This window comes from Tiliqua scincoides, chromosome 6, assembly GCF_035046505.1.
Source record: "Tiliqua scincoides isolate rTilSci1 chromosome 6, rTilSci1.hap2, whole genome shotgun sequence".
NCBI lineage: Eukaryota > Metazoa > Chordata > Lepidosauria > Squamata > Scincidae > Tiliqua > Tiliqua scincoides.
This window is the reverse complement of record NC_089826.1, coordinates 66,692,344-66,714,151: the sequence shown is the minus strand read 5'-3', so window position 1 is coordinate 66,714,151 and position 21,808 is coordinate 66,692,344. Positions and strand designations below refer to the sequence as shown.

General features: G+C 41.8%; 1 protein-coding gene across 2 annotated transcripts in view; it reads left to right on the top strand.

The window, feature by feature from the left end:
• The window catches only part of PDGFRA (platelet derived growth factor receptor alpha), a 49,226-nt gene that overhangs the window by 10,232 nt on the left and 17,186 nt on the right, over positions 1 to 21,808 (top strand). For both annotated transcript variants that reach the window (XM_066631644.1, XM_066631642.1), the window contains exons 4-15: positions 160 to 290; positions 1,739 to 1,910; positions 2,007 to 2,196; positions 3,668 to 3,783; positions 9,576 to 9,699; positions 10,702 to 10,895; positions 12,171 to 12,265; positions 12,361 to 12,493; positions 17,210 to 17,314; positions 18,942 to 19,052; positions 20,096 to 20,249; positions 20,408 to 20,574. In XM_066631644.1, the coding sequence (XP_066487741.1) occupies positions 160 to 290; positions 1,739 to 1,910; positions 2,007 to 2,196; positions 3,668 to 3,783; positions 9,576 to 9,699; positions 10,702 to 10,895; positions 12,171 to 12,265; positions 12,361 to 12,493; positions 17,210 to 17,314; positions 18,942 to 19,052; positions 20,096 to 20,249; positions 20,408 to 20,574 (1,692 nt within the window). The remainder of the gene's footprint in view (positions 1 to 159; positions 291 to 1,738; positions 1,911 to 2,006; positions 2,197 to 3,667; positions 3,784 to 9,575; positions 9,700 to 10,701; positions 10,896 to 12,170; positions 12,266 to 12,360; positions 12,494 to 17,209; positions 17,315 to 18,941; positions 19,053 to 20,095; positions 20,250 to 20,407; positions 20,575 to 21,808) is intronic.

The following is a 21,808-nucleotide window of genomic DNA, read 5'->3' as shown; positions in this document are numbered from 1 at the left end:
GTGTCCTCTCTCCCACAATGTGAAACACCTGAGAAAATGTTGACCCTGATTTGTGAAAGGATCCCTGGTTTATTTCAATATATCTAAAAGAATTTTAGAACCTCTGCAATGTGCCTCATGTTTCTTAAATGTGTTAATTCTCTCTTTTTCTGCTTCCAGCTACTTCACATCTTCGGGTTGAAATTGAGTCCCCCAAGACTGTGTATAAAACAGGAGAAACCATTGTTGTAACTTGTGTGGTCTTGGATAATGAGTTGGTGAACCTGCAGTGGAATTATCCAGGGAAAGGGGTAAATACCCATTTTGTTCTTGAACAAATTACGAGAAAAGACTGGGGGTAGGGTTTGGGTTTCTTTCTTTTTTAAATTCTTGGAATAAAGACAGCTGAGGAGAGCAATTTCTTGTCACATTAGCTGAGTACAAAGAATCAAGCCTTCTTTATTGGTAAACATGCAGAGCTTTCCAAGATGTTATGGAGAGATGGGGAACATCTGAGGTTGACAGGAAGCGGGACTGTGTGGTTGTAGAGCAATAACACCCCCTTCAACCTGGAAAGTATAACAGAACAAAAGTGGAGTGTTCACAGAACAGACCACATGTTATGTTTCTGGTAATGAGAATGTGTGACTCTTTACAAATGACTCCAAGTCATAATCCGAGAGTCTAATTCTTAGATTCATCAGTATTAGTTAACAGCCAGTGTGGATACAGTAGCCAAAGGGCCAATAGAGCAGGACTAGGAATGCTTTGCTCAAATTCCTACTCATCTCCTAAGCAAGTTGGCTACTATGTAGAGCTAATTTAGGGCCCAATCCTAAGGAGTCGCTGTAGAATCAAGTAGCCCCATTGCAGGGCTACTCAGTTTACCTGGAGGAAGGAGGCAAAAGGAGGGAGGAGGTAAAGGCATCTGCGGCAGCTGCCTAGAGTGCGCAGGGCAGCTCAGGATTGGGCTGCTTGGCTTCACAGTTAGATATTAAAAGGGGACAATCCCATGTACACTTACCTGAATGTTGTCTGGAAGCAGGGTCAGTCACTCCAGCAGCAGCAGCTCACAAAGTAATAATTTGGCAGGTGGGCTTTGAGCACCTTTTTGAAAGGTGGGGGGAGGGCTCCCAAAGAAAGCACAAACAGGGAGCTATTACAGACAAGGAGTTCTTACAAAGACTCTGTGCCACATGCCTGCCAATCAAACATCATTCAATGATAACACATGGAGTCAACTCTTCCCTGAAGATCTTAACAGAAGAGTTGACTCATACAGCAGAAGGAGGTAATGACCAGCGTCTTGAATTGAATATGGAAACAGCAAGGATAGTCTTCTTACAGTAATTCTTATAAGATTGTGGCAATCTGCTCCCCCCCCCCCCAAGCATGGCCCACATCTATCAGCAAGCTTGCTACGGAATTCTGAACCAGTTGTAATTCTTGAATATTTTTAAAGGGTAGCCTTGTATGGAGCTCATTACAATAAAATTGAGGCGTGATCTGATGACTGTGATGAGATCTTCTTTTTGAGGAAGTGCCTCTGGCCATGGCTACTGTTTGCCCTCCAAGAGCAGGACTGGTTGTAGGAGCATTTGCACACAGCACACCTGCTCCTTCAGGGGAGTCATATCCCATTTAGAATAGGTGAAACTCCCATTTCTTAATCAGGTTTCTTACTGACCATCAGCACTTCTGTCTTGCCTGGGTTAAGTTTGTTTGACCACAATTTTTGCTGCCTTCCTTCTAAATGTAGAAGAACAAAGGTATAATTACTCTGGATGACATCAAGTCCCCTGGACTGAAGCTGATTTACAACTTGACTATTCCGGATGCTTCTGTGAAGGACACTGGAGATTATGAATGTGCTGCCCGACATGTGACCAAAGATTTTAAGAAAACCAAAAGAATCATCATCACAGTTCATGGTACAGTATGTTTCTAGTTTCCATGCAACTTCCATCTTAACATCATGACAGCCTTTGTGTTGAGAGATACTCATGAAAGCCACTGTCCTTTCACAGATAAAGGATTCATTCGTCTGGAACCTCATTTTAGCCCCATGGAAGCTGTTAACCTACATGAAGTTAAAAATTTTGTGGTTGATGTGCATTCGTACCCAGCTCCAAAAGTGGTTTGGCTGAAGGACAATGTTACTCTGATGGATAATCTCACAGAGATTGTTACTAGTTCCAAGCAGATCCACGAGACAAGGTAAAGAAAATCCTTGCAAAGGTATTCAGCCATAATTTAACAGTTAAGTTCTCCATTTGTAAACCAAAGCAGCTCTTCAGAAGTATTGGTACTTTGAACAAAGTCTATATCTAGAATTAACTGGGGCGGTAGCAAGAGAATACAGACAAAAAATTTTTTTAAATGTAATTGTTCAGTCATCCTTTGATACAATCTATCACTTCTCCTTCTTGCTATCTCCTCCTATCCTGGCTGTGATTGCATTGCCTTCTTGAATGTATCTATCCTACAGCTTTAAATGCTCAATCCTATTTGGACACTGGTATGATGGCCATCTTATTCTAAGCCTGTCCACACAGCATTATGCTGGAATGGCTCTTCCAGTAATGTTGGCACAGCCCTGCCAAGTAAATGCCAACAGTGTTCATGAAAACCCAAACACCCACACAGAACAGTGTCCTGACATCAGCACCTCATTAGTGCAATATCCATGTATCATCAGTGCTGCATCTGAGGCACCTCCACTAACCACAAAAAGGTGCTCCAAGGACACCACACACACACACACACAACATAAGGATGTCACACCACAATCACCACCCCTTACAGGTGCTACAGTGTCATCAGTAAAAAGGGGGCAAAAGCAAAAACCAGCTAGGAACCCCCTGTAACCAGGATTAAAGTCCCCTTATCACCCAAAAATACACACATCCAAGGAATACCTTTTTGAGCAGAGCACAGGAAGCGCAGAAAGTTAGCTCCCTTGGAAGAGGTTAGCCATGTACAAAAACACACAAGACTTTCCAGGATGAGAATCTGAGTCCCTATGGAGGCATTCACAACCTAGAATAAGGGTGCAATACTAACCCCTTATGTCAGCGCTTTCCACCACTGACATAAGGGCAATGCAGCTCTGAGGTAAGGGAACAAACATTCCCTTACTTTGAGGAGGCCTCCGTTAGTGACACCCAACTGCAAGATGCAGCACATGTCCCACTGGCACCGCTATGCCAATGCTGAAAAGCACTGACATAAGGGGTTAGGATTGCACCCTAAGCCTCTTTTAAATTTAATTGTGAACAGTGGGTTTCAAGCACTTAATTCTACTTGATTGCAACTGGATTTAAACCATGTAGCTTTCTTTGCTTGTATCCCAATTCCATGTTCTGATTCTCAGGAGTTATTTGGAAGTCAGTTCCATTAGATTGACTTCCTGTTTAGGAGCAGGGAGAAGAGCTACTTTAAAATTCTGCAGTTTCATGATAATAAACTTTTCTTATACACATTGGTAGATGTTTGTTTCTGGTAAGATAGGATTACAGCCTAAGTCTTACTGAACACAGTGGGATTACTTCTGGGTAAAATAAATAACACTGTTTTAAAACACCTCTACATGTTGCTTTTCAGTAAATTGGTTGGGTTTTACTGCATATAATAACATAATAATGTATTGTTTTGAAAAAATGAACACAACGCTGCTCTGTTTCTATAGGTACAGGAGCATATTAAAATTAATTCGTGCCAAGGAAGAAGACAGTGGATACTATACTGTTGTGGCAGAGAATGAAGATGAAATTCAAAGATATACTTTCTCTCTGCTCATACAAGGTGAATACTTAATATGGATAAAAATGATACATTAAATTACAATCGCAAAGTAGAAGTGGAGTTGATGTTATGGAGACTGATGTTAATAGAAATTTTTCATGATAATGCTTAGCATCTGTAAAGCGGTTTTGGAGTGTGCATAGTGCTTCTCGTGAAGTATATTGATGTAATCCTCACAAGAACCTGTAAGCAGTGGTTCCCACATTCACTGGGGCTGCGGCACCCTTTGCAGTCATGGGGGTGCCACATGGCCTCTTCTTTCCAGCTCGCCAAGCCAACATAGCAAAAAATCGTATGAGATCTTGTGTGAAGTTGGCTCAACGAGTCAGGAAGAAAAGGTCATGCAGCATCTCTATGAGTGTGCACACAGATGCTTTTGTGAGTGTGCATTGGAGTGCCATGGCGCACACTTTGGGAACTTCTGCTGTAAGTATTATTATCTCTGTATTGCAGCTGAGACCAAGAGTGAGTGGCTTGCCTGAGACCATTTTGTGAGTTCCCTTAACCATTGCACTACACCACATTGCACCACGGATAGGCATTACTGAGGGGTAGTAGACAGAATGCAAGACTTTGATCAAGGACAACTTAGTACAAATACCGGTTCTGCCATGAAGCTCATTGGGTGACCTTGGGCTAGATGTTGTCTTTTAGCCCAACCTACCTCACAAGGTGATTGTGAGAATAAAATGGGGCAGGAATTCATGGATGCCTCATAACCGAGCAGGAATTTGAATTCGGGTCCCCCAGTCCATGTCAAACAATTTGTCCTCTATCTCACACTGGCTCTTAGTACGGTTTAAGCAATCTAAGGCCTGGTTTACACAAGCCACAAGTGGTAAAATTGTTCCTAGGCTTTACCATTCAACCTTGAAGCTATTGTGGTTGTATGTTGAGTATGTTCCCTTTAAAACAATCATTGTACTCAGGAAACTAACGTATCTGGAGGAAAGGGTAAGAATCCTTCTCCTAGATATCTAGTTTCTATGTGCAGGAAGGTTTTTCTACAACCAAAGGTCACCGAGGGGGTACATTCAGTCACAAGATCCTCCACTTGCATTTTGCAGTGATATAGACCAGCAATAGGGCTATAGCACTTCATCCACTCTTTGTGTGGATCAGCTCTAACTATATGCTATACTGCCACCCAAATGGTTACAGCAGATGATTGCTACTCTTGATTCATCCATAGAATAGGCCCTTGGCACAAATAACTGTTTGTACGTACATTAAGTTCTGACCTTTAGAAATAAAGTTCATTTGCCCTTAATTTGTTTAGCATTTGCATTCTCTCAAGGAACAGCATATGGTATGAATAATACTTCTGAAAATAGGAGTCAATAATAGGGCAAATTACCTAGGAACTGCTGCTGTCCAGGGAAGAGATTATTTCAGTCCCAGATGTTGTCATACTTAAACATCTGCTGTGCCTGGCTGACGATCAGAAATGGTCCCTTCCATATGAGTTTAATTTGGAGAGTGGAAAGCGTACATAAAAGGGATAAAGAATCACAGTGCAGATTTGGCATTTAGTGGATAATCTATCTTTGTGACCACTGCTCCATGATGCTATTGATGAAGAGTTTATATAGGTGCATGTTCTTTTTTGCTGCATGGTCACTTATTTATTTATTGTACTTGCACCTCACTTTTTCTGAGAGCAGCTTACATATGGCTCCCAAGCTGTGTCCTGTCTAGGCAGTTGATAGAACCTGGCCTGACAAACTTCAATAGCAGAACTGATGCACCTTGCCTTCAGACTTTTCACATATTACTGAAGACAAGGGAACAAGATTTCCTCATGTTATCTAATTGGTGACCTTCAGGTCATAAGCCGTTTGGTTTTCTTGTGGGCCATTTACAACCAAATGCCAACCAAGCTCCAGTCTTCAAGTACTACTGTAACTAGTATGTACATGCAGATTCTCTTGTCTAGGTTTGGCTTTCCCCCTGAATTTGCAAAGCCTTCTGAATGCCACTGAGCATCTTCCTTGGCATTTCAACGATGTATAAGGATAGAAGAAGCTGCTTCATGCTGTCAAACTAGGTTGCGGCTGTCTGTAATCTCATGTACAGACCTTTACTGACCCAGGGATCTTTTAAACTGGTGAGACTAAGGGTTGAAACTAGGGCTGTGGCATTGAATGAATCCGTGAAAACTGTTTGATAGATTTAAAAGGTGGTCCTGATTAATAGGGCTGCAGATTAAAAAAATTATGCTGCTGCTGCTACTTATACTACTACTATTAGTATAATACTAATAATTATACTACTACTACTACTACTACTACTACTTATTATTATTATTATTATTAAGTGCTGCTGCTACTTCTACTACTACTATTAGTATAATAATTATACTACTACTACTACTACTACTACTACTACTACTTATTATTATTATTATTATTATTATTATTAGTAGTAGTAGTAGTAGTAGTAGAACAGTGGTAGTAATAATAACACAAATAATAGCTTTAGATGGCATGCACCATGTTAGAAGTCACATCCCCCTTTCTCATGCAGGAAGTACGCCCTTTTCCTGTGAGAAGGGGCTGTAGCTGAATGGTTGGACCATATGCTATGTACACAAAAGGTTCCAGACTTAATTCCCAGCATCCCTAAGTAGGACAAGGAAAATCTTCTGTCTCAAACCAAGGAGAATCAATGCCAAAAAGTATAGATAGTACTGAGCTAGATGAACCAATCATCTGATTTGATACAAACCAGCTTCAGATTTTTGGGCAGCCTAGTCCTAACTTGTGCTGGAACAAGCAGGCCAGCAGGCCTGCCTGTGCAGTATCCAGTGCAAGTTTCGGATTGCCTGAGCTCAGCTCAAAGCAAGGGGAAACTTTTCCCCTTACCCCAGGGAGAGCTGCAGCAGCTCCAATGGGTCTACTTGGATCTGCGACACCTAAAGAGGTAGTGCAAATCTGAACAGCCCAGGACTGCCCCAGGCCACCCGGGAATGGGGCTAAGATCTGCCAGATCCTGGCCCCGCCTCCTGCTCCTTGCCTGCCTTCCCCTAGGAATGCCCGCCACCCTCCCTTCCTCGTCCCGAAACGCCTTCGAAATGCCTTCCTCCCACCTCCCTCCCACCTTCTCCTCACCCTCCCCACATACCTCCCAACCCCTGCACCAGCCGAGCTTACCCGGCCCAGGGCTCACATCAGCATGGGGAGGCCAGCAAAGATCTGTGTGCCAGCCTATCTCCCTTAAAAGTGGCGCAAAAGTGCTTTACGGTACTTTCACAACACACTTTGGCCAGTGCAAGGCACATGCTGAAGAGGCGCTCAGGATTGCCCTAAGGGTTCTAAAGAAGAAATCCACATAAAAAAAAGACCCCACAAGAATTGCCCACAGAAAAAAAAATGCCCTAACCATAGGTCATTGAACACCTCCACCCTAACTTTGACCCAAACACATGCGGGCAAAGCTTGTGTGGGCTTTTTTCTGGTTACTGTTTCTAAAGGCCTGATCCCATCTAATTTTCCAGTGCTGATGAAGCCACGCCAAGAGGGCGTGTGTTGCATCCTGTGGTAGAGGCGGCAGTCACAGGTCCTTCTCAGAATGTTTGTTCCTTTACCTCAGGGCTGCACTGAGGCTGCATCTACACTGAAAGCTGGACAGGTTTGCTCCCAAAGATAATGCCAGCTATAATTTAATGCCATACATAATTTACAAAAAAAAAAAAAAGTATGCCTTTGCTTCCTAACAGTAGTTCTTATTCATATTAAAATGTGATTTGATTGATCAACTAAAACTTATGCAATTAATTGACCATGGCTACAATCCTATGCACACTTACACGTGAGTAAGCCCCATTGAACACAATGGGACTACTTCTGAGTAGGCATGCATTGGCTTGTGCTGTAATGTTTTTAAAGCCCAATCCTATGCATGTCTACTCAGAAGTAAGCTCTATTATAGTCAATGGGGCTTACCAGGCCCTCTGAGAGGAATTTTAATGGGGGGGTTCAAAGTTTCTTTTGGGCCCCTTTGCAAAGAGGGAGGGGTGAAACAGAGCTGGGGAGAGTGGTGACGGGCAAGCAGAATAGGGGCAGGGAGGAGCAAAACAGGTTAGAGGGAGTGTAAAGACGGCTGGAAAAGTCTTTGGAGCCCAGGTCTACCAACCCATGTGGCGTCAGTAGTGTCCCCAGTATCCCGTGCAGGCAACAAGTCTGAGTAGATAGGAAAACATAAGATCCCAGGAAATTTCTGGGCCCCCTCCTTTGGCTTCTGGGCCCCCCTTTGGACCCTGGGCCCAGGTGCAAATTACCCCCTTTACTCCCCTCTCCTAGGCCCTGGGGCTTACACCCAGGTAAGTGTGGATAAGGTTGTAGCCTTAATCTGATGACAGCCCGGATCAAAAAATGCAACTGTTTATATACAAGGCAAGTTATATCCTTGTTTATAAACAAGGTACATATGTAAGGCAAGCCTTTAGGCCCTAATCCAGGACCTAAAGATGGAAACAGAGGGAGGAATGTCTTACTTGTGACCCAGAGGTCCAGATTTCTGTTGGGTTGCAAACTCCTTACCATAAAGAAAACTCTGAGGCTAAATTCTAGATCAACCTGGGGGATGTTTAGACAAACTTAGGCTGCAATCCTAACCACACTTTCCTGAGAGTAAGCCCCATTGAACAAAATAGGACTTACTTCTAAGTAGACCTGGTTAGGATGGTGCCCTTAGTTTATCTGTCTTTAGGGGGCATCCAGATATTCAAAGACTTGCTGGAGCTAATCAGAAGCCGTGTTAGAAAAGGCTAAGCAAAATTCTGAGCAGTGAGATGCTAATTCAGGCCCTCTTCAGAGAGAGAGAGAGAGAGAGAGAGAGAGAGGTAAGTATTACAGGTGGTGTGACATGCCGTGTAAGTGGCCCCTCCCACCTGCCATCGAGCCATTGGGGCAGCAATCTGCCCCATTGGGGCAGCATTGGGGCAGTGGCTGCACTTTGCCATCGCTGCCTCAGTGGCTTTGATGGCAAATGGGAAGGGCCACTTAAATGGTGTATTGCAGCACTTGCAATACTTCCAGTACCACCCCCGCTCTGGCTAAACTACTGCATGGCACACAGGACAGCACACTTCTCTTGTCTCTCAGTTTACAAGTGATTAATAAACTAAACATTACTGAATCACTTGACAGACATTATTTGAAGTTGAACTGTGTGACATTAAGTTTTTAATGTGCAGCGGACTGACTCAAGGGTCCCTTCATCTTTTTCCCTCCTAGAAGACAGCCACTGTGTGGCTGCTTTGTTCATGCTCTCTCTTCTCTTTGGTTTCCTACATCTCCCCCCTTCTGAGCGTGTCATTTCTAAAGCACTCCCATATGTTTCTCACCCGGAACCTGCGCTCACCACTCCCCACAGGATGTGACTCCTACTGAAGTCAGTGAACTCCTAATTCTTACAGAAGATAAACAGAACCTACGCATGTTTATTCACTGTGAGTTCACTGGACTTTTTCACCTGCCATGTGTGTAGGATTGTAGCCTAACAGCTTGATCCAAGTTTATTAAGTAGTAAGCCTCACTGAATTAAATAGAACTTACTCCAGGAACATGCCACTTCAGCCCTTGTTATTTATATAATGGCACAGGGAGGGAAATGACCATTGGTGAAGACAAGTAAAGAACGCAAGAAGATCTGAATTTGGATTTCCTCAAGGAATGAGAGGGCCTGCCAAACATTCAACAGATGGGAGTTCAACAATATGCTTGTTTTCTTAGATGGAACTACTTCAGTACTGCAGGAGTACACTCATACACTCTTCCCATTTATTCCAGTTCCAGCTTTAATTCGAGACCTGGTGGATAATCATCACGGTTCTGCTGGGCAAACAGTAAGATGCTTGGCAGAAGGAACACCTCTCCCGGACGTGGAATGGCTGGTCTGCAAAGACATTAAGAAGTAAGGAAACAATATGCATGATTTCTTTGGAAAACATCAGCTTTACAGTGTGGTCCAAATGCCTTGTACGCTCTATGAAAAGTATAGAGCTTTAAATTACAGTACTGAAGATAATGGGGAGGGGGTGGGAATTTATTTCAATGAGTAAAATTTCTTTTGACTTCAGTTGGGCTAATCCAGTGCTAGTTGTTAGGCAAACCCTTGTTAACTTTGCCTTCTTAGTGTGTTGCATTTCTAACTAAATGTTATAATGGTTGGAAAAAGGAATTTCCTAATAATCTGTTCCTTTAAGGTAGTGGTTCTCATACATTTAGCACTGGGACCCACTTTTTAGAATAAGAATCTGTCAGGCCCCACCAGAAGTGATGTTATGACCGGAAGTGACATCATGGAGCAGAAAATTTTTAACAATTCTAGGCTGCAATCCTACCTACACTTACCCAGGAGTTAGCCTCATTGACTCTCATTGTTAAAAGCATATACATTGTAGCCTGTTCAAAGTGCAGATCTCCCCAAATGCAGTCACATACAATGCTAGTATCAAGTCTATTAAAAATATAATATTGAAATGGATGGGGACCTACCTGAAATTGGCTCACAACCCACCTAGTTGGTCCTGACCCACAGTTTGAGAAACACTGCTGTAAGGTACATCTACTTAACAATTTATCTAACTTGTTGCTGCACAGGCTTGGAAGTAGTTGGGGCAAAAACACTGTTCCAGGGATTAAAGGAGAAAAATCCTGAGTTATGTGTGGCTACAACAGCAGTGCTGCCCCAGACTGCTAGATATTCACCCCCTAAAGTTTCCAGGGTGGTGTCTGACTCTCTAATAAGCAGAAGGGTGTTGCAGAGCCTTCAAGGAAGGGATCTGGACAGTTCTTACACAATACACAAATTTACTCCTTTAAGAGTTCTTTTACTCCATATAAAGAGTTTCTGTAAAAATGTAAAACAGTCACGTCTGGTGGTTTTCCAAACTGTATTTTCGTGTTTCTCCAGATGCAGCAATGATACTTCATGGACTCTTCTGACAAAGAATATCTCCGATATCACTATGGAGACTCATTTTGATGAGAAAAACATGGTAGAAAGCCAGGTGACCTTTCAAAAGGTGGAAGAAACATTGGCTGTCCGATGCATGGCAAGGAATGACCTTGGAACTGTTGCACGGGAACTGAAGCTTGTGGCTCCTAGTAAGTGCACTTTGTCGCTTGGTGTACAATTAGGACAGTGGCTGTTGTCTCCTTTTCCACAAACGGGCACAGTCAACTCTGAGACGTTGGAGTCAATGAAATATGTGGAAAACAAATGTGTCATTCTACAGTAATGCATGATTTAAAGAGTTTAGAAGATATTTCTAAGACTACAATGTATTGTTATGATTTTGTACAGTGTGCTGGGTCATTGAGGAGTTTCTTGAATATTATAAATATCGCCATATCTAAGTTCACAGAAAACACGGCCTGAAAAAATCCCACCCTTTATTATTATACTGAGATCCCAGTCATTTCAACTTTCTGGCGCTAATGCAGTTTTGTCAATGAAGCATGCACTGTATCTTGGGGGAGAGGGGGCAGACGGAGGCATCCTCAAGGGAACATTTGTTCCCTTACCTTAGGCCTGTATTGCAGCTGCATCAACTCTGGAAAATTGGATTGGATTGGCCCCATAGTGAACTAAACGGTATTTGCTCAGATATTTAATAGAACATTAGGAAGAGTAATAGGTGGAGAGTTAACATGAAATATTGGCACCCTATGAATCTGATTTCATCTACAAAATTGCCTATAGTTACACTCACAGGAAAAAGCAACAGAGGAAGTATTAGTATCACATGGGGCGCAACCCAAACCAACTTTCCAGCACTGACATAGCTGTGCCAATGTGGTGTGCACTGCATCCTGCTGTGGGGAGTCAGTCAAGGGGGCCTCCTCAAGGTAAGGACATGCTTATTACCTTACCTTGGGGGCTGCATTGCAGCTAAGTCTGTGCTGGAAAGTTGGTTAGGATTGTGCCCATGGATCTTTAATTTCAAGAAAACTGGAAACAGCAACTGGTGATGAATGCATTCAAAAAAACAGCCAGCGTTTTAAAATGATTGTTAAATCCCTTTGATTTCAATGAGAGTTGCTGTATTGTGCAAACAGTCTAATTAAACATAGTGGGACTTACTTTTGCATAGGATTGCACAGAGCAAGCATAGGATTGCACAAAACACCTTATGCTGAACTCTCCCATTAGAACTTAAAAGTACTTTATTTTGTCTGGACCTTGCATTCCTTTTGTTTGAATGAGATGCAGTTACAAGCAAGATAAAAGCAAGAGAGGTGGAGAGTTATACATAATTAAAACTACTTGGAGGGTTTCATTCTGGGATGTCTTTGTTACTCTTGGGGGTGAAAAAAAATCTTCATCATCCATGAGCTGAAAGTGAAGAACCTAAAGTACATCTTCTCTTTTTCCTACAGCTTTAAGATCAGAACTAACGGTGGCTGCTGCAGTCCTGGTGCTACTAGTGATTGTAATAATTTCATTGATTGTTCTGGTGATCATTTGGAAGCAGGTAATTTAGAAATCTGTTTCTTTAAAAGAGAGTCCATTCACTTGCTCAGTAAGTGGAAGGATAACACCTTGTGTTCCATGTGTTGTGCCCTGCAGAAACCAAGATATGAGATAAGATGGAGAGTCATTGAATCCATCAGTCCTGATGGCCATGAATATATTTATGTGGACCCCATGCAACTCCCCTACGACTCAAGATGGGAGTTTCCTAGAGATGGTTTAGTACTGGGTAAGGACCAAATACAACAGGGCTTCTTCTATATATGTAGGAATATATGCCGCTGTTTTGTTGATGGTGGTGATGAGGTTGATGATAATGCTAAACACATATGGTGCTTTACACAGAGACAACAGCAACAAGCTCCTTCCTCCAAGGAGTTTATAATCTAACTTTCAACAGAAGGAAAAACAAAGGGAGAAGAGAAAAAGAGAGGCATGTGTAATACTGAGTAAAATTCAACAGTAATTTTTATTAGAAACTATTTTGTTCTCAGGGAAAAATAGCTCATGTAAAAGACTACTCTTTCCATGAAAGTTTTCAAGTGTAATCAATGGAGAAAAGGTCATCTTATGGTGGCAGCATGATCCCAGTGACTATTTTTGTAGCTCATTTTTTTCCACTCTAGGCGCTGATTCAAACATTCGGGGGAGGGGCACATCGGGCAATCCACAAACTCAGAATGTGCTTTAGAAGAATTGTTCATTATAAAATGACCCACGACAACATTTCCTTTACATGTAGATAGCACTTGCATAGCTGAGGGGAAGGGCCAAAATGGTAAGAGGAGGGGCCAAAATGGTAAGGGGAGGGGCCACAACGGTAAGTACTGCAGGCACCTCTATGCACAGTGTAAACTGTTCCTCCTACTCACCATTGGAGCCATTCTGGGCAGCAACAGCAATGGGCAGGCACTCATCGAACCAACAGCATCTCCCCTGCATTGCTGTTGCTGCCCAGAATGGCTCCAATGGCAAGTGGGAGGGATTGCTTCCAGCACATTAACTATGTGTTAGTTCTGGTAACTGGTAACTGCAGTAATTATCATTTTGCCCCTTTTAAGCTAAGCTACTAGTGCCTTTGTCATGCATTTTGAGGTGGAGATACCTTAAAACAAGTGTTCCCACCAGTGGTGTAGCTAATGATTTTGTAGCCCAGTGCTGAGCTCAAAATGATGCCCCAGAAGTGACATTACACCGAGGCTTTTAAAAAAGTGAAATTGGAAGAAAATCTGCCTCCTTGCTGCCACTTGCTCTGCCACCTCCCTCCAGGCTGCCCCCCCCCATAATAACACCTTACTGATTCCCTGCTGTATCATAATAACACCTAATCAGCTCTTGGACCAATCAGTCTTATCGGTAAGTGTTGAGTTAAGAAAATCCAGTTTTTGTTATACAATGCAGTTGTTTTTGTTTTCTGCTTATTTGGCTATACCGTTTGATAAAATAGAGATATTTTGATGTGGTTTCATTGCATTTTGCATTAAATTTCACACTGAACGGTATATAATATGATGGTATTATTTGAAAATACCAAGGTTTTCACAGTTTTGGCCACTAGTGTCAAGCTCAGGTTGTTGCCCCACTACAGCTTGTTGTCCAGTGCAATTGCTACCCCCTGCACCCTCTTAGCTATGCCACTGCTTCCCACAAACATTCTGAGGTAGTACAGACTCCTGAAATGACTGTGTCTTGTCTCCCTTGCAGATATTTGAATTGGTTCTGAGAGTACTGTAGTGGCTGGGGAGATACACATGCCCCTCCATTGAGGATCTGTGGTCATTTTGATAATGAAAATCAAAATATTCACCCCCTTGCTCTCTTGCCTACCATACTCTTTCTCTCCACCTCCCATTTTTTTGATGTCATGTTCATGTCCAACAAGAATGTACTGAATGTACTCAGTAAAACCAAACATACGTATTTGCTTTTTATGTCATTAAATATACTTCTTCTGATGCAAGTTAGAATGATTTCAGTAATAGAGAGAGGATTGTTGTTTACTCTCAGACACATGTATTAGAAGGAATTTATGGTTCAGGGAAATCATCACTTAATTAAATCCATTTGGTTAAGAGGAAATCAAACCACGCTCTAAGAAATGTACTATTGTACCCTGGGCTTAATTATGTGCATGAAACAATTACAGAAACTGAGGATGGGGCAGTGATACTTGCCTCTTTCTGACTCACAAGCACAAGTTTTAAAGTTTAACTTTTAAAAACATTCTGGTTTATGAGTAAATGCATGAGTAATTTGCAAACCCAACATGATCAAATGTGCCTTTTTATTGATATGCTAAATATCCCTTTAGGGTATTCATCTGTTAAATGGTTGGTTTTCATTTTGAGAAAATTAGTTACATTCTAGACTGTTATATAATCAGTAGTTCTATTAACTAGCTCTACATCAGAGAAGCAGCTTGAATTTTATTAGTATGGAAAAGCCTCAAGAGAACAATCCTTTCTCCACGTAGATGCAGGTTATATAAAAGGCAGCAGGATTTGCTTCTGAGTAAAAAATATCAGTGTTTCAAACCACCTACTTTTAAGTAAATCAGACAATTGAGTGTTATAAATATTTGTCTTTTTCCCAAGCTCTGGTAGTGGTTGGTTGGCAACCTTCAGTCTCAAAAGACTATGGTATAAGCCTATAGCACCTGGTATTCCTTGGTGGTCTCCCATCCAAGTACTAACCAGGCCTAACCCTGCTTAGTTTCCAAGATCAGACATATGCAGGGTCAACCCTCCTGTGCCAGGAACAGTAGAAAGGTTCTAATCTATATCCTAATTCACATAGACTATAGACTATGTTAGATGGTAAAACTGTTCTTGGACTGTACCACTTCATATTACAGTGCAGGTGGGGTGGGTGAATGCTGATTAATTGCACAGATGCAAGTTGTGAACTCCCATGCAATCATGTCTGAACATGATGAACAACTCTTTTATCCAAATGAATGTGCAAGATGAGGGTGACTAGAAGACCTCACCATAAATTGCTAATATTCAGGAAGTTCTCCCATGTTTAGCAGAGGTGTGGAAACGGTAGGAAGTATTTCCGATGTTGAATATATTCAATCATAAGATGGGATGGAATGGGTACTGAAGACTGATGACTAGATCGAACCACAGCAGCCAATATTCAAAAGGGGCTGCATCCTGCCATCTGGTCCACAGATCTACAGTCACCAAAGAAGGACTTTAGGGCTTCAGTTTAAGCTCAGCACATGAGCGTGGGCTTGAAAAGTCATAGGAAGCTTTCTCCCATCTTGAATGCTTCAAGGGAAAAGGTTTATAACATTAGTAGAAACCAGAACAAAGTTTTGTTTGGCAGATGAGCTGTGAGTCTTTCCTCAGAGAGGATTTTCAATAGTTGACCTGAATGCGATTGCATTAAAGCCAATGAGACACTTTAATGAGAGAAATCTCAAGGCCACTTATCTACTTTGGTTGCATGAATGTGAAACTGGTATTGTGAATGATAAATGCAGAAAGCCAGAAAGGAAAATAGATGTGTAAATGGAGAGAATGCAGTAATTGGAGCCATTGGGAAGGACTGTAATCCATGCTAAGGAGAGAGTCCCGCCATCCTGACTAGGGAAAACACCATGAACATCTAGAGAACTCAAACTATACATTAGTTTAAGTATATGCTATGCAACGACTTGCTTTTTTTCCCTTTATTAAATAGTAAACATTAAGGCTCCAACAGGACTCCGTAGGGAGGGAGACTTTAACCCTTTGCCCTCTCCGTCTTCCCAGTTCAGTTCATCTATCTCAGCTGCTATTATTATTATTATTATTATTATTAGCAGTATTTATATATCGCTTTTCAAAAAAAAGTTGCTATTTGACCAGGGCAAAAAACTCTCATTGGCATCAATGGGAATAGCTTTTTTAGTGTTCCAGAATAGCATTTCCACATCCACCAGAAAGCCCTAGTAAGTTACAGAATCTGAGGCATGGTCAGTTCAGATTCTTTTCAGTCCTTTGGGGACTCAGCATTATTTCATACAACCTGAGCGTGCACTATAAAACATATCTGAATGGCAATGTATTGTGGGGAAGATGAGCAGTGAAGGACAGTTGTTGTTTTTTTCCCCCAGAAAACTCAGCCAGTTTTACTGATCTCCTCACTGAGACATTCCACTAAGCTTTGTTCATTGGAACATATTTTAGAAACCATTAACCAGAGGACTCAATTGCAGCTCAGTTCAGTCAACTGCATCATTGCTGGGTGAGCTAGACCCAGAGGTGCAACTTGGGTGGAGCCTGAGGGGCATGTGTCCCGGGTGCCACCCTAGAAGGGGTGCATGACTGCCCCCAGGCTCCACTTACTCACCTCTGGATTTTCTCAGAAGGATGCTGGTGGCTTCGCTGCGTCCCATCCTGGCTTCTGTGAAGGTGTGAAAAGCCCAGCCCCTAGGGAGAATGTTAAGTGATGCTCTCCCTGAGGCTGGGGCATAGTGCTGCTGGCTTTGGCTTGCTCCATTCTAGCTTCTGTGAAGGGTCCCAACAGTGATGTCATGATGTCATATGGTCATGTCATCACTGCCTTGAGTGCTGAGGTGAAGCGATGCACCTCTGCGAAATATATTTGGTTCACCAAAGCAGCTGCATGTGACTGATTTACTCTAGAGCAACCTGAGTAAATGGAATTGTCCTGGAGGAAGTAGGTTGTAAACATCAATATTCTAGGCCAGAGATGGTTGAGAGCTTTGATACCTGCCCAAATTTCACGTTGCAAACTAACTTTCCCATTTACTTAACAGGAGGAATTAATTCTGAAGGTGGAAAGGGATGCTTTATTTTAATTAGATGAACAGTTGAGTTCACTCAGTTAACTCTCAAATGCATACCAACTGTATGACATCAATAGCACCAATGGCTGTGAGATAAGATCCGGTGTTACCTCTCAGCAAATAACAGCCATCTCTTCTCTACAGGCCGAATCCTTGGCTCTGGAGCTTTTGGCAAAGTTGTGGAAGGAACAGCATATGGATTAAGCCGGTCACTACCAGTAATGAAGGTGGCTGTGAAAATGCTGAAGCGTAAGTATGTTTTTCGGTTCCTGCTAATTTGACCCGTCACTCAAATTCATGCCAAATTGATTTAGGACTTGAAAGCATAATTCTCTGGCATGGTATTTCCCATGATAGTGTTCTCAGTCTAGATGAGTTCCTTGATTCCAACAAAATGTAAAAGAAGATGTGGCCCAAAGAAGCTTCCCTCTTAAATCCTCACAATATCCCCTAAATCTAACATCTTAATTAATTGATCAGTTTATTGATGGACTAAAACCAAGTCTGCTTCCTCAGTTCAGTTTTGCTTAGAAGTAAAATCCATTGGCTTCAACAGAACTTACTTCCAAGTAATGGACACAATTCAAAAGAGCCATTTATGCATTTGTATAACAACCACATAGGCTGCAGGTCCTTTCTTTGTAGGGTTTCACTGTGGAAGCTCCACAGCAGACAAGGCAAACCATTTGAAAAACCAGCAGTAACTTGCCTTATATTAGCCTAGAAAGAAATATTCTTAGGACCATAGTTTAGGAGCTTCATTTGCTCTTGACACTTTTGAATTTAATATAAAATAATCTGTGTCATTATCTTTGTGTATAGCTTGTTTTTAATGAATGTATGTGTTAATTCTGGGTTGCTCTGATCAGCCTAGCTGAGGAAGATATGTGTGCTTTGGTAGGAAAGAGTAAATAAAATTAATGTTGAACATTATTGAGATTTTGTGTTCTCTCTGTTTCACCCCACACACAAGTACAGGGTGTGTGTATGTATTTTGAAGAAGTCACATGCTTTTATATAATAAGCTTGATTCTGATGTGAGCAGAGCTGAGAAAACCAGTAACTATAAAACTAATGTTACAAAAGATGGTATTGCTAATCCTAATCAATGGATCCCAACAATTTATCTGAAATTAGATTCATGTTACCATTGCCTGGTTCAGAAGTCGTTGTCTGACTCTACACACCACAGAAAAGCATTGTTGTTTGTTTTACAAAGCATGGTTCCTTGTGGGTATTCAGTCTGAGACATTGAAATTACAGGTGGTGTCTCGTTATCTGCAGGGGTTTGATTCCTGGAACTCCCATGGATGCTGATAACTGCGGTGAATGAAATCCACTGTTCAGGCCCCCCCCCCTTAAACCCTCCAAAGGTGACTGAAGTTGTGCTCCAATTGCCTCCAGATGGTGATCTGAGGGCAGGCGAGGCTGCACGCGGTCACCCCGGCCCTCAGAATGCCAGATGGGAATGCCTCTGGGAGACCTTAGAAGGACACTTCCAGTTTTGTGTCAAAACTGGAAGTGACATTTAAAGGTCTTGCAAGGCCTTCAGAGGGCCAAGGAGGGCTTCCTCAGCCTAGGTTCCCCAGGCCTTAGAAGGCATTCTGAGGGCTGGGGAGGTTCTGATAATCTTTGGAGGGTTCAGATTGGGCCAAATCTGGCTCAGTGTGGGTCCAGGGGAACTGTGTTGAGCCAAATTTGTGGATACAAAATCTGCAGATAAGTAGGCTCAACCTGTATAGTTCTTTTGACTTTTAGCAGTTTTTCACCTTGAGAGTCTGCAATGGGCACGATTCTGTCTATTCTGTGTTATCGGTGTTGTTAACACAGACACTGACATAAATCTAACTGGCTACTTAACTTATTTTTCCAACAGCCACGGCAAGATCTAGTGAAAAACAGGCTCTCATGTCTGAATTAAAGATCATGACTCATCTTGGGCCCCATTTGAATATAGTGAACCTGTTAGGAGCTTGCACTAAATCAGGTAGGTTTCTCTAGCAGTCCTCTTTTACCTTTTGAAAAAAGAAAGTGTCGGGTGAGTCCTATATGTTCCAATGAAATGTATATAGTTGCTCACAACCTTCAGTTCTAGGTGCCAGTCAGCTTCTGGGCCTAATTCAAAGGGTTGGTTTTCCTAGCCTGGGGCACAATGCCTCTTTTTATGAACCCCCCCACCCCAGCTCCAACCTGGTCAATTAAGATGAATTGGTAGGACCTGCTCATCAAAACATATTATCAAGAAAGAAGATAAGAATTATGGGAGGAAGGAGCAAGGCCTTTTTGACATTGTCCCCAAGGCACTGAAATACACTACTAGAGGAAGTATACCATGTTCTTACTGGTATTTAGGAGACTTTTAAAAGCCTGTCTGTTTAGACAAAGCTTTGACCACTGAAGCATATTTGAAGTGTCATTTGTATCTTATAATGTTGTTGTTTAATAAAATAGTTTTGCAGAAATAAAATGCACAGTGTTTCAATGGTCATATGAAAATATCTATATTGGGCAATAAAAACATATCATGACCATCAGAGTTTAGTGATCTGTTTTCCAACTCCCATAAAATAGCGGGCACAGATCCAAGGGGACCACTGGAGCGCTACACAGGGTAAGGAAACCAATGTTCCCTTACCTTGAGGAGACCTCCAGCTGCTGCTCTGACCCTGCAGGATACAGCAGCAGCTGTTTTTGCGCCACTGTACTGCTCAGTACCTGGTTCTGTTCATTTTCTTTGGAAAGTGTAAAGCCCATGCTTAACTCCTGTTAGCATCCTGGAACATGGTGGGCCTTAAACATATTTAAATTTGGCTAGATTTCACTCTAAAATAATTAAAATGATAAGAACATACGAACAATAATTCAGGGAGCATACCAGATAACAAGATACCTGCATCCCAGTGCCCTCCCTTACATCTGGCATTCTGACATAGATGGCATCTGGCATGTGACTAGATGCCCCTGATTATCCTGTGGTCACAGTAAAAGTAATATCTTGCTTTTCTTGTCCCACTTTTCCTCTACCATTAGGTCCAATTTATATTATTACAGAGTACTGCTTTTATGGAGACTTGGTGAACTACCTGCATAAAAACAGAGATAACTTTCTGAGTCGACATCCAGAAAAGCCCAAGAAGGATCTGGACATCTTTGGAATGAACTCAGCTGATGAAAGCACTAGAAGGTAGGAATTTCTTAAATCAATAAAGAAATTGAAAGCATCACTTTATGAATATCTCAACTATGATCAGAGAATATAGAGACAGGTGAGTACGGCATGAGACATGCCATAAATTCCACCATGCAATAGTCTTTTTTTAAAATATTTTGTTTTTATTCCAGCTATGTAATCCTGTCCTTTGAAAACAATGGTGAATATATGGATATGAAACAAGCAGAAACAACTCAATATGTGCCAATGCTCGAAAGGAAAGACAGGTCAAAATATTCTGACATCCAAAGGTCATTTTATGACCGACCAGCTTCATATAAGAAGAAATATGTGTCGGGTAAGTTAAGGTATATTTGGATGCAACTTTGAATGCTGGCCGCAGTTCTTTTACCTGGAGCCAAATTAGATGTGCAGAAGGTTTCTGGATGTGCTTTTCAAAGTTGCACTGCTTTGATCATGACTGAAGTGTTCTGGGAAGGCTTAAAAAAAAATATTTTCTCCCATGCTATTTTCCCATTGAAATCAATCCCTGAAGCTGGTAAAGGGAAAAATAGGCCATTACTCCAGTATCATGGTCTCTTTTTATTCCATTGTCTTTCAGGGCTGCTTTTTAAGTTTTGAAGTTGAAAACCTGATCATGGATCACCTGCATTACACCGAGTTTAGCCCTAGCCTCCTCACTGCTTGGTTATTTTATGCTACAGTTCATTACAGAAGCAATGTTTTGGTTTTCTGTTTTCTTCTCTACCTACATTAAAATGATTTGGACTATAGTTGACATATCCCCTGCAGTTTAGCTGTCTGCTCAACTACTTTCAAGTGGAAAGTAGAAATGGACATTTTGCCCATGGGGGGGGGGGCACCTATGTGTTTGTTACTGCATGGAACAATTTTTGCATATATTTTGGTTGTGGCCATGTCACTTTGAAATAATGCATCTGGTATGGGCTTGAGTCCTATATGCTATAACATATCCAATTTTTTGAATGTTCACAATAGTGTTCTCATCCGCAGACTAGGGGCCCAGTCCTATCCAACTTTCCAACACTGTTGCAGCCACAATGCAGCCCTGAACTAAGGGAACAAATGTTCCCTTACCTTGGGATGACCACAGTGCCTGCCCCTCCCATGCAAGATACACTGTATGCCCTGTTGGCACAGCTTCACTGCTGCTAGAAAGTTGAATAGGATTGGACCCTGAGAATAACAGCCACTTCACCAGAGGCAAAATACAGGTAGATTATACTTCAAACTAAAAATCCCAAAGTGATTGTGAGGATTGGCCTTCATTAGCCTGCCCCCAGGCAAGTCTCCACCTAGTATTAAAGAACTTTAGACTGGATAATTTATACTGGCATCTACTGTTGGAGAATATACATTTAGTAACACGTTAAGAATGGATTTTGGTGAACTTTCCAGGCACAGGAATTTAAAATTGTATTAAATGCAATACTGAAACAACTCAGTGGAAATATCTGTAGGGGGAGGGTTGCTAACTCCAGACTCTGAGAATGCTTTTGTTCTTTTAAAAGTAGAATAGGAGACAGAATCTTATCAGGTACAGCTTTTTC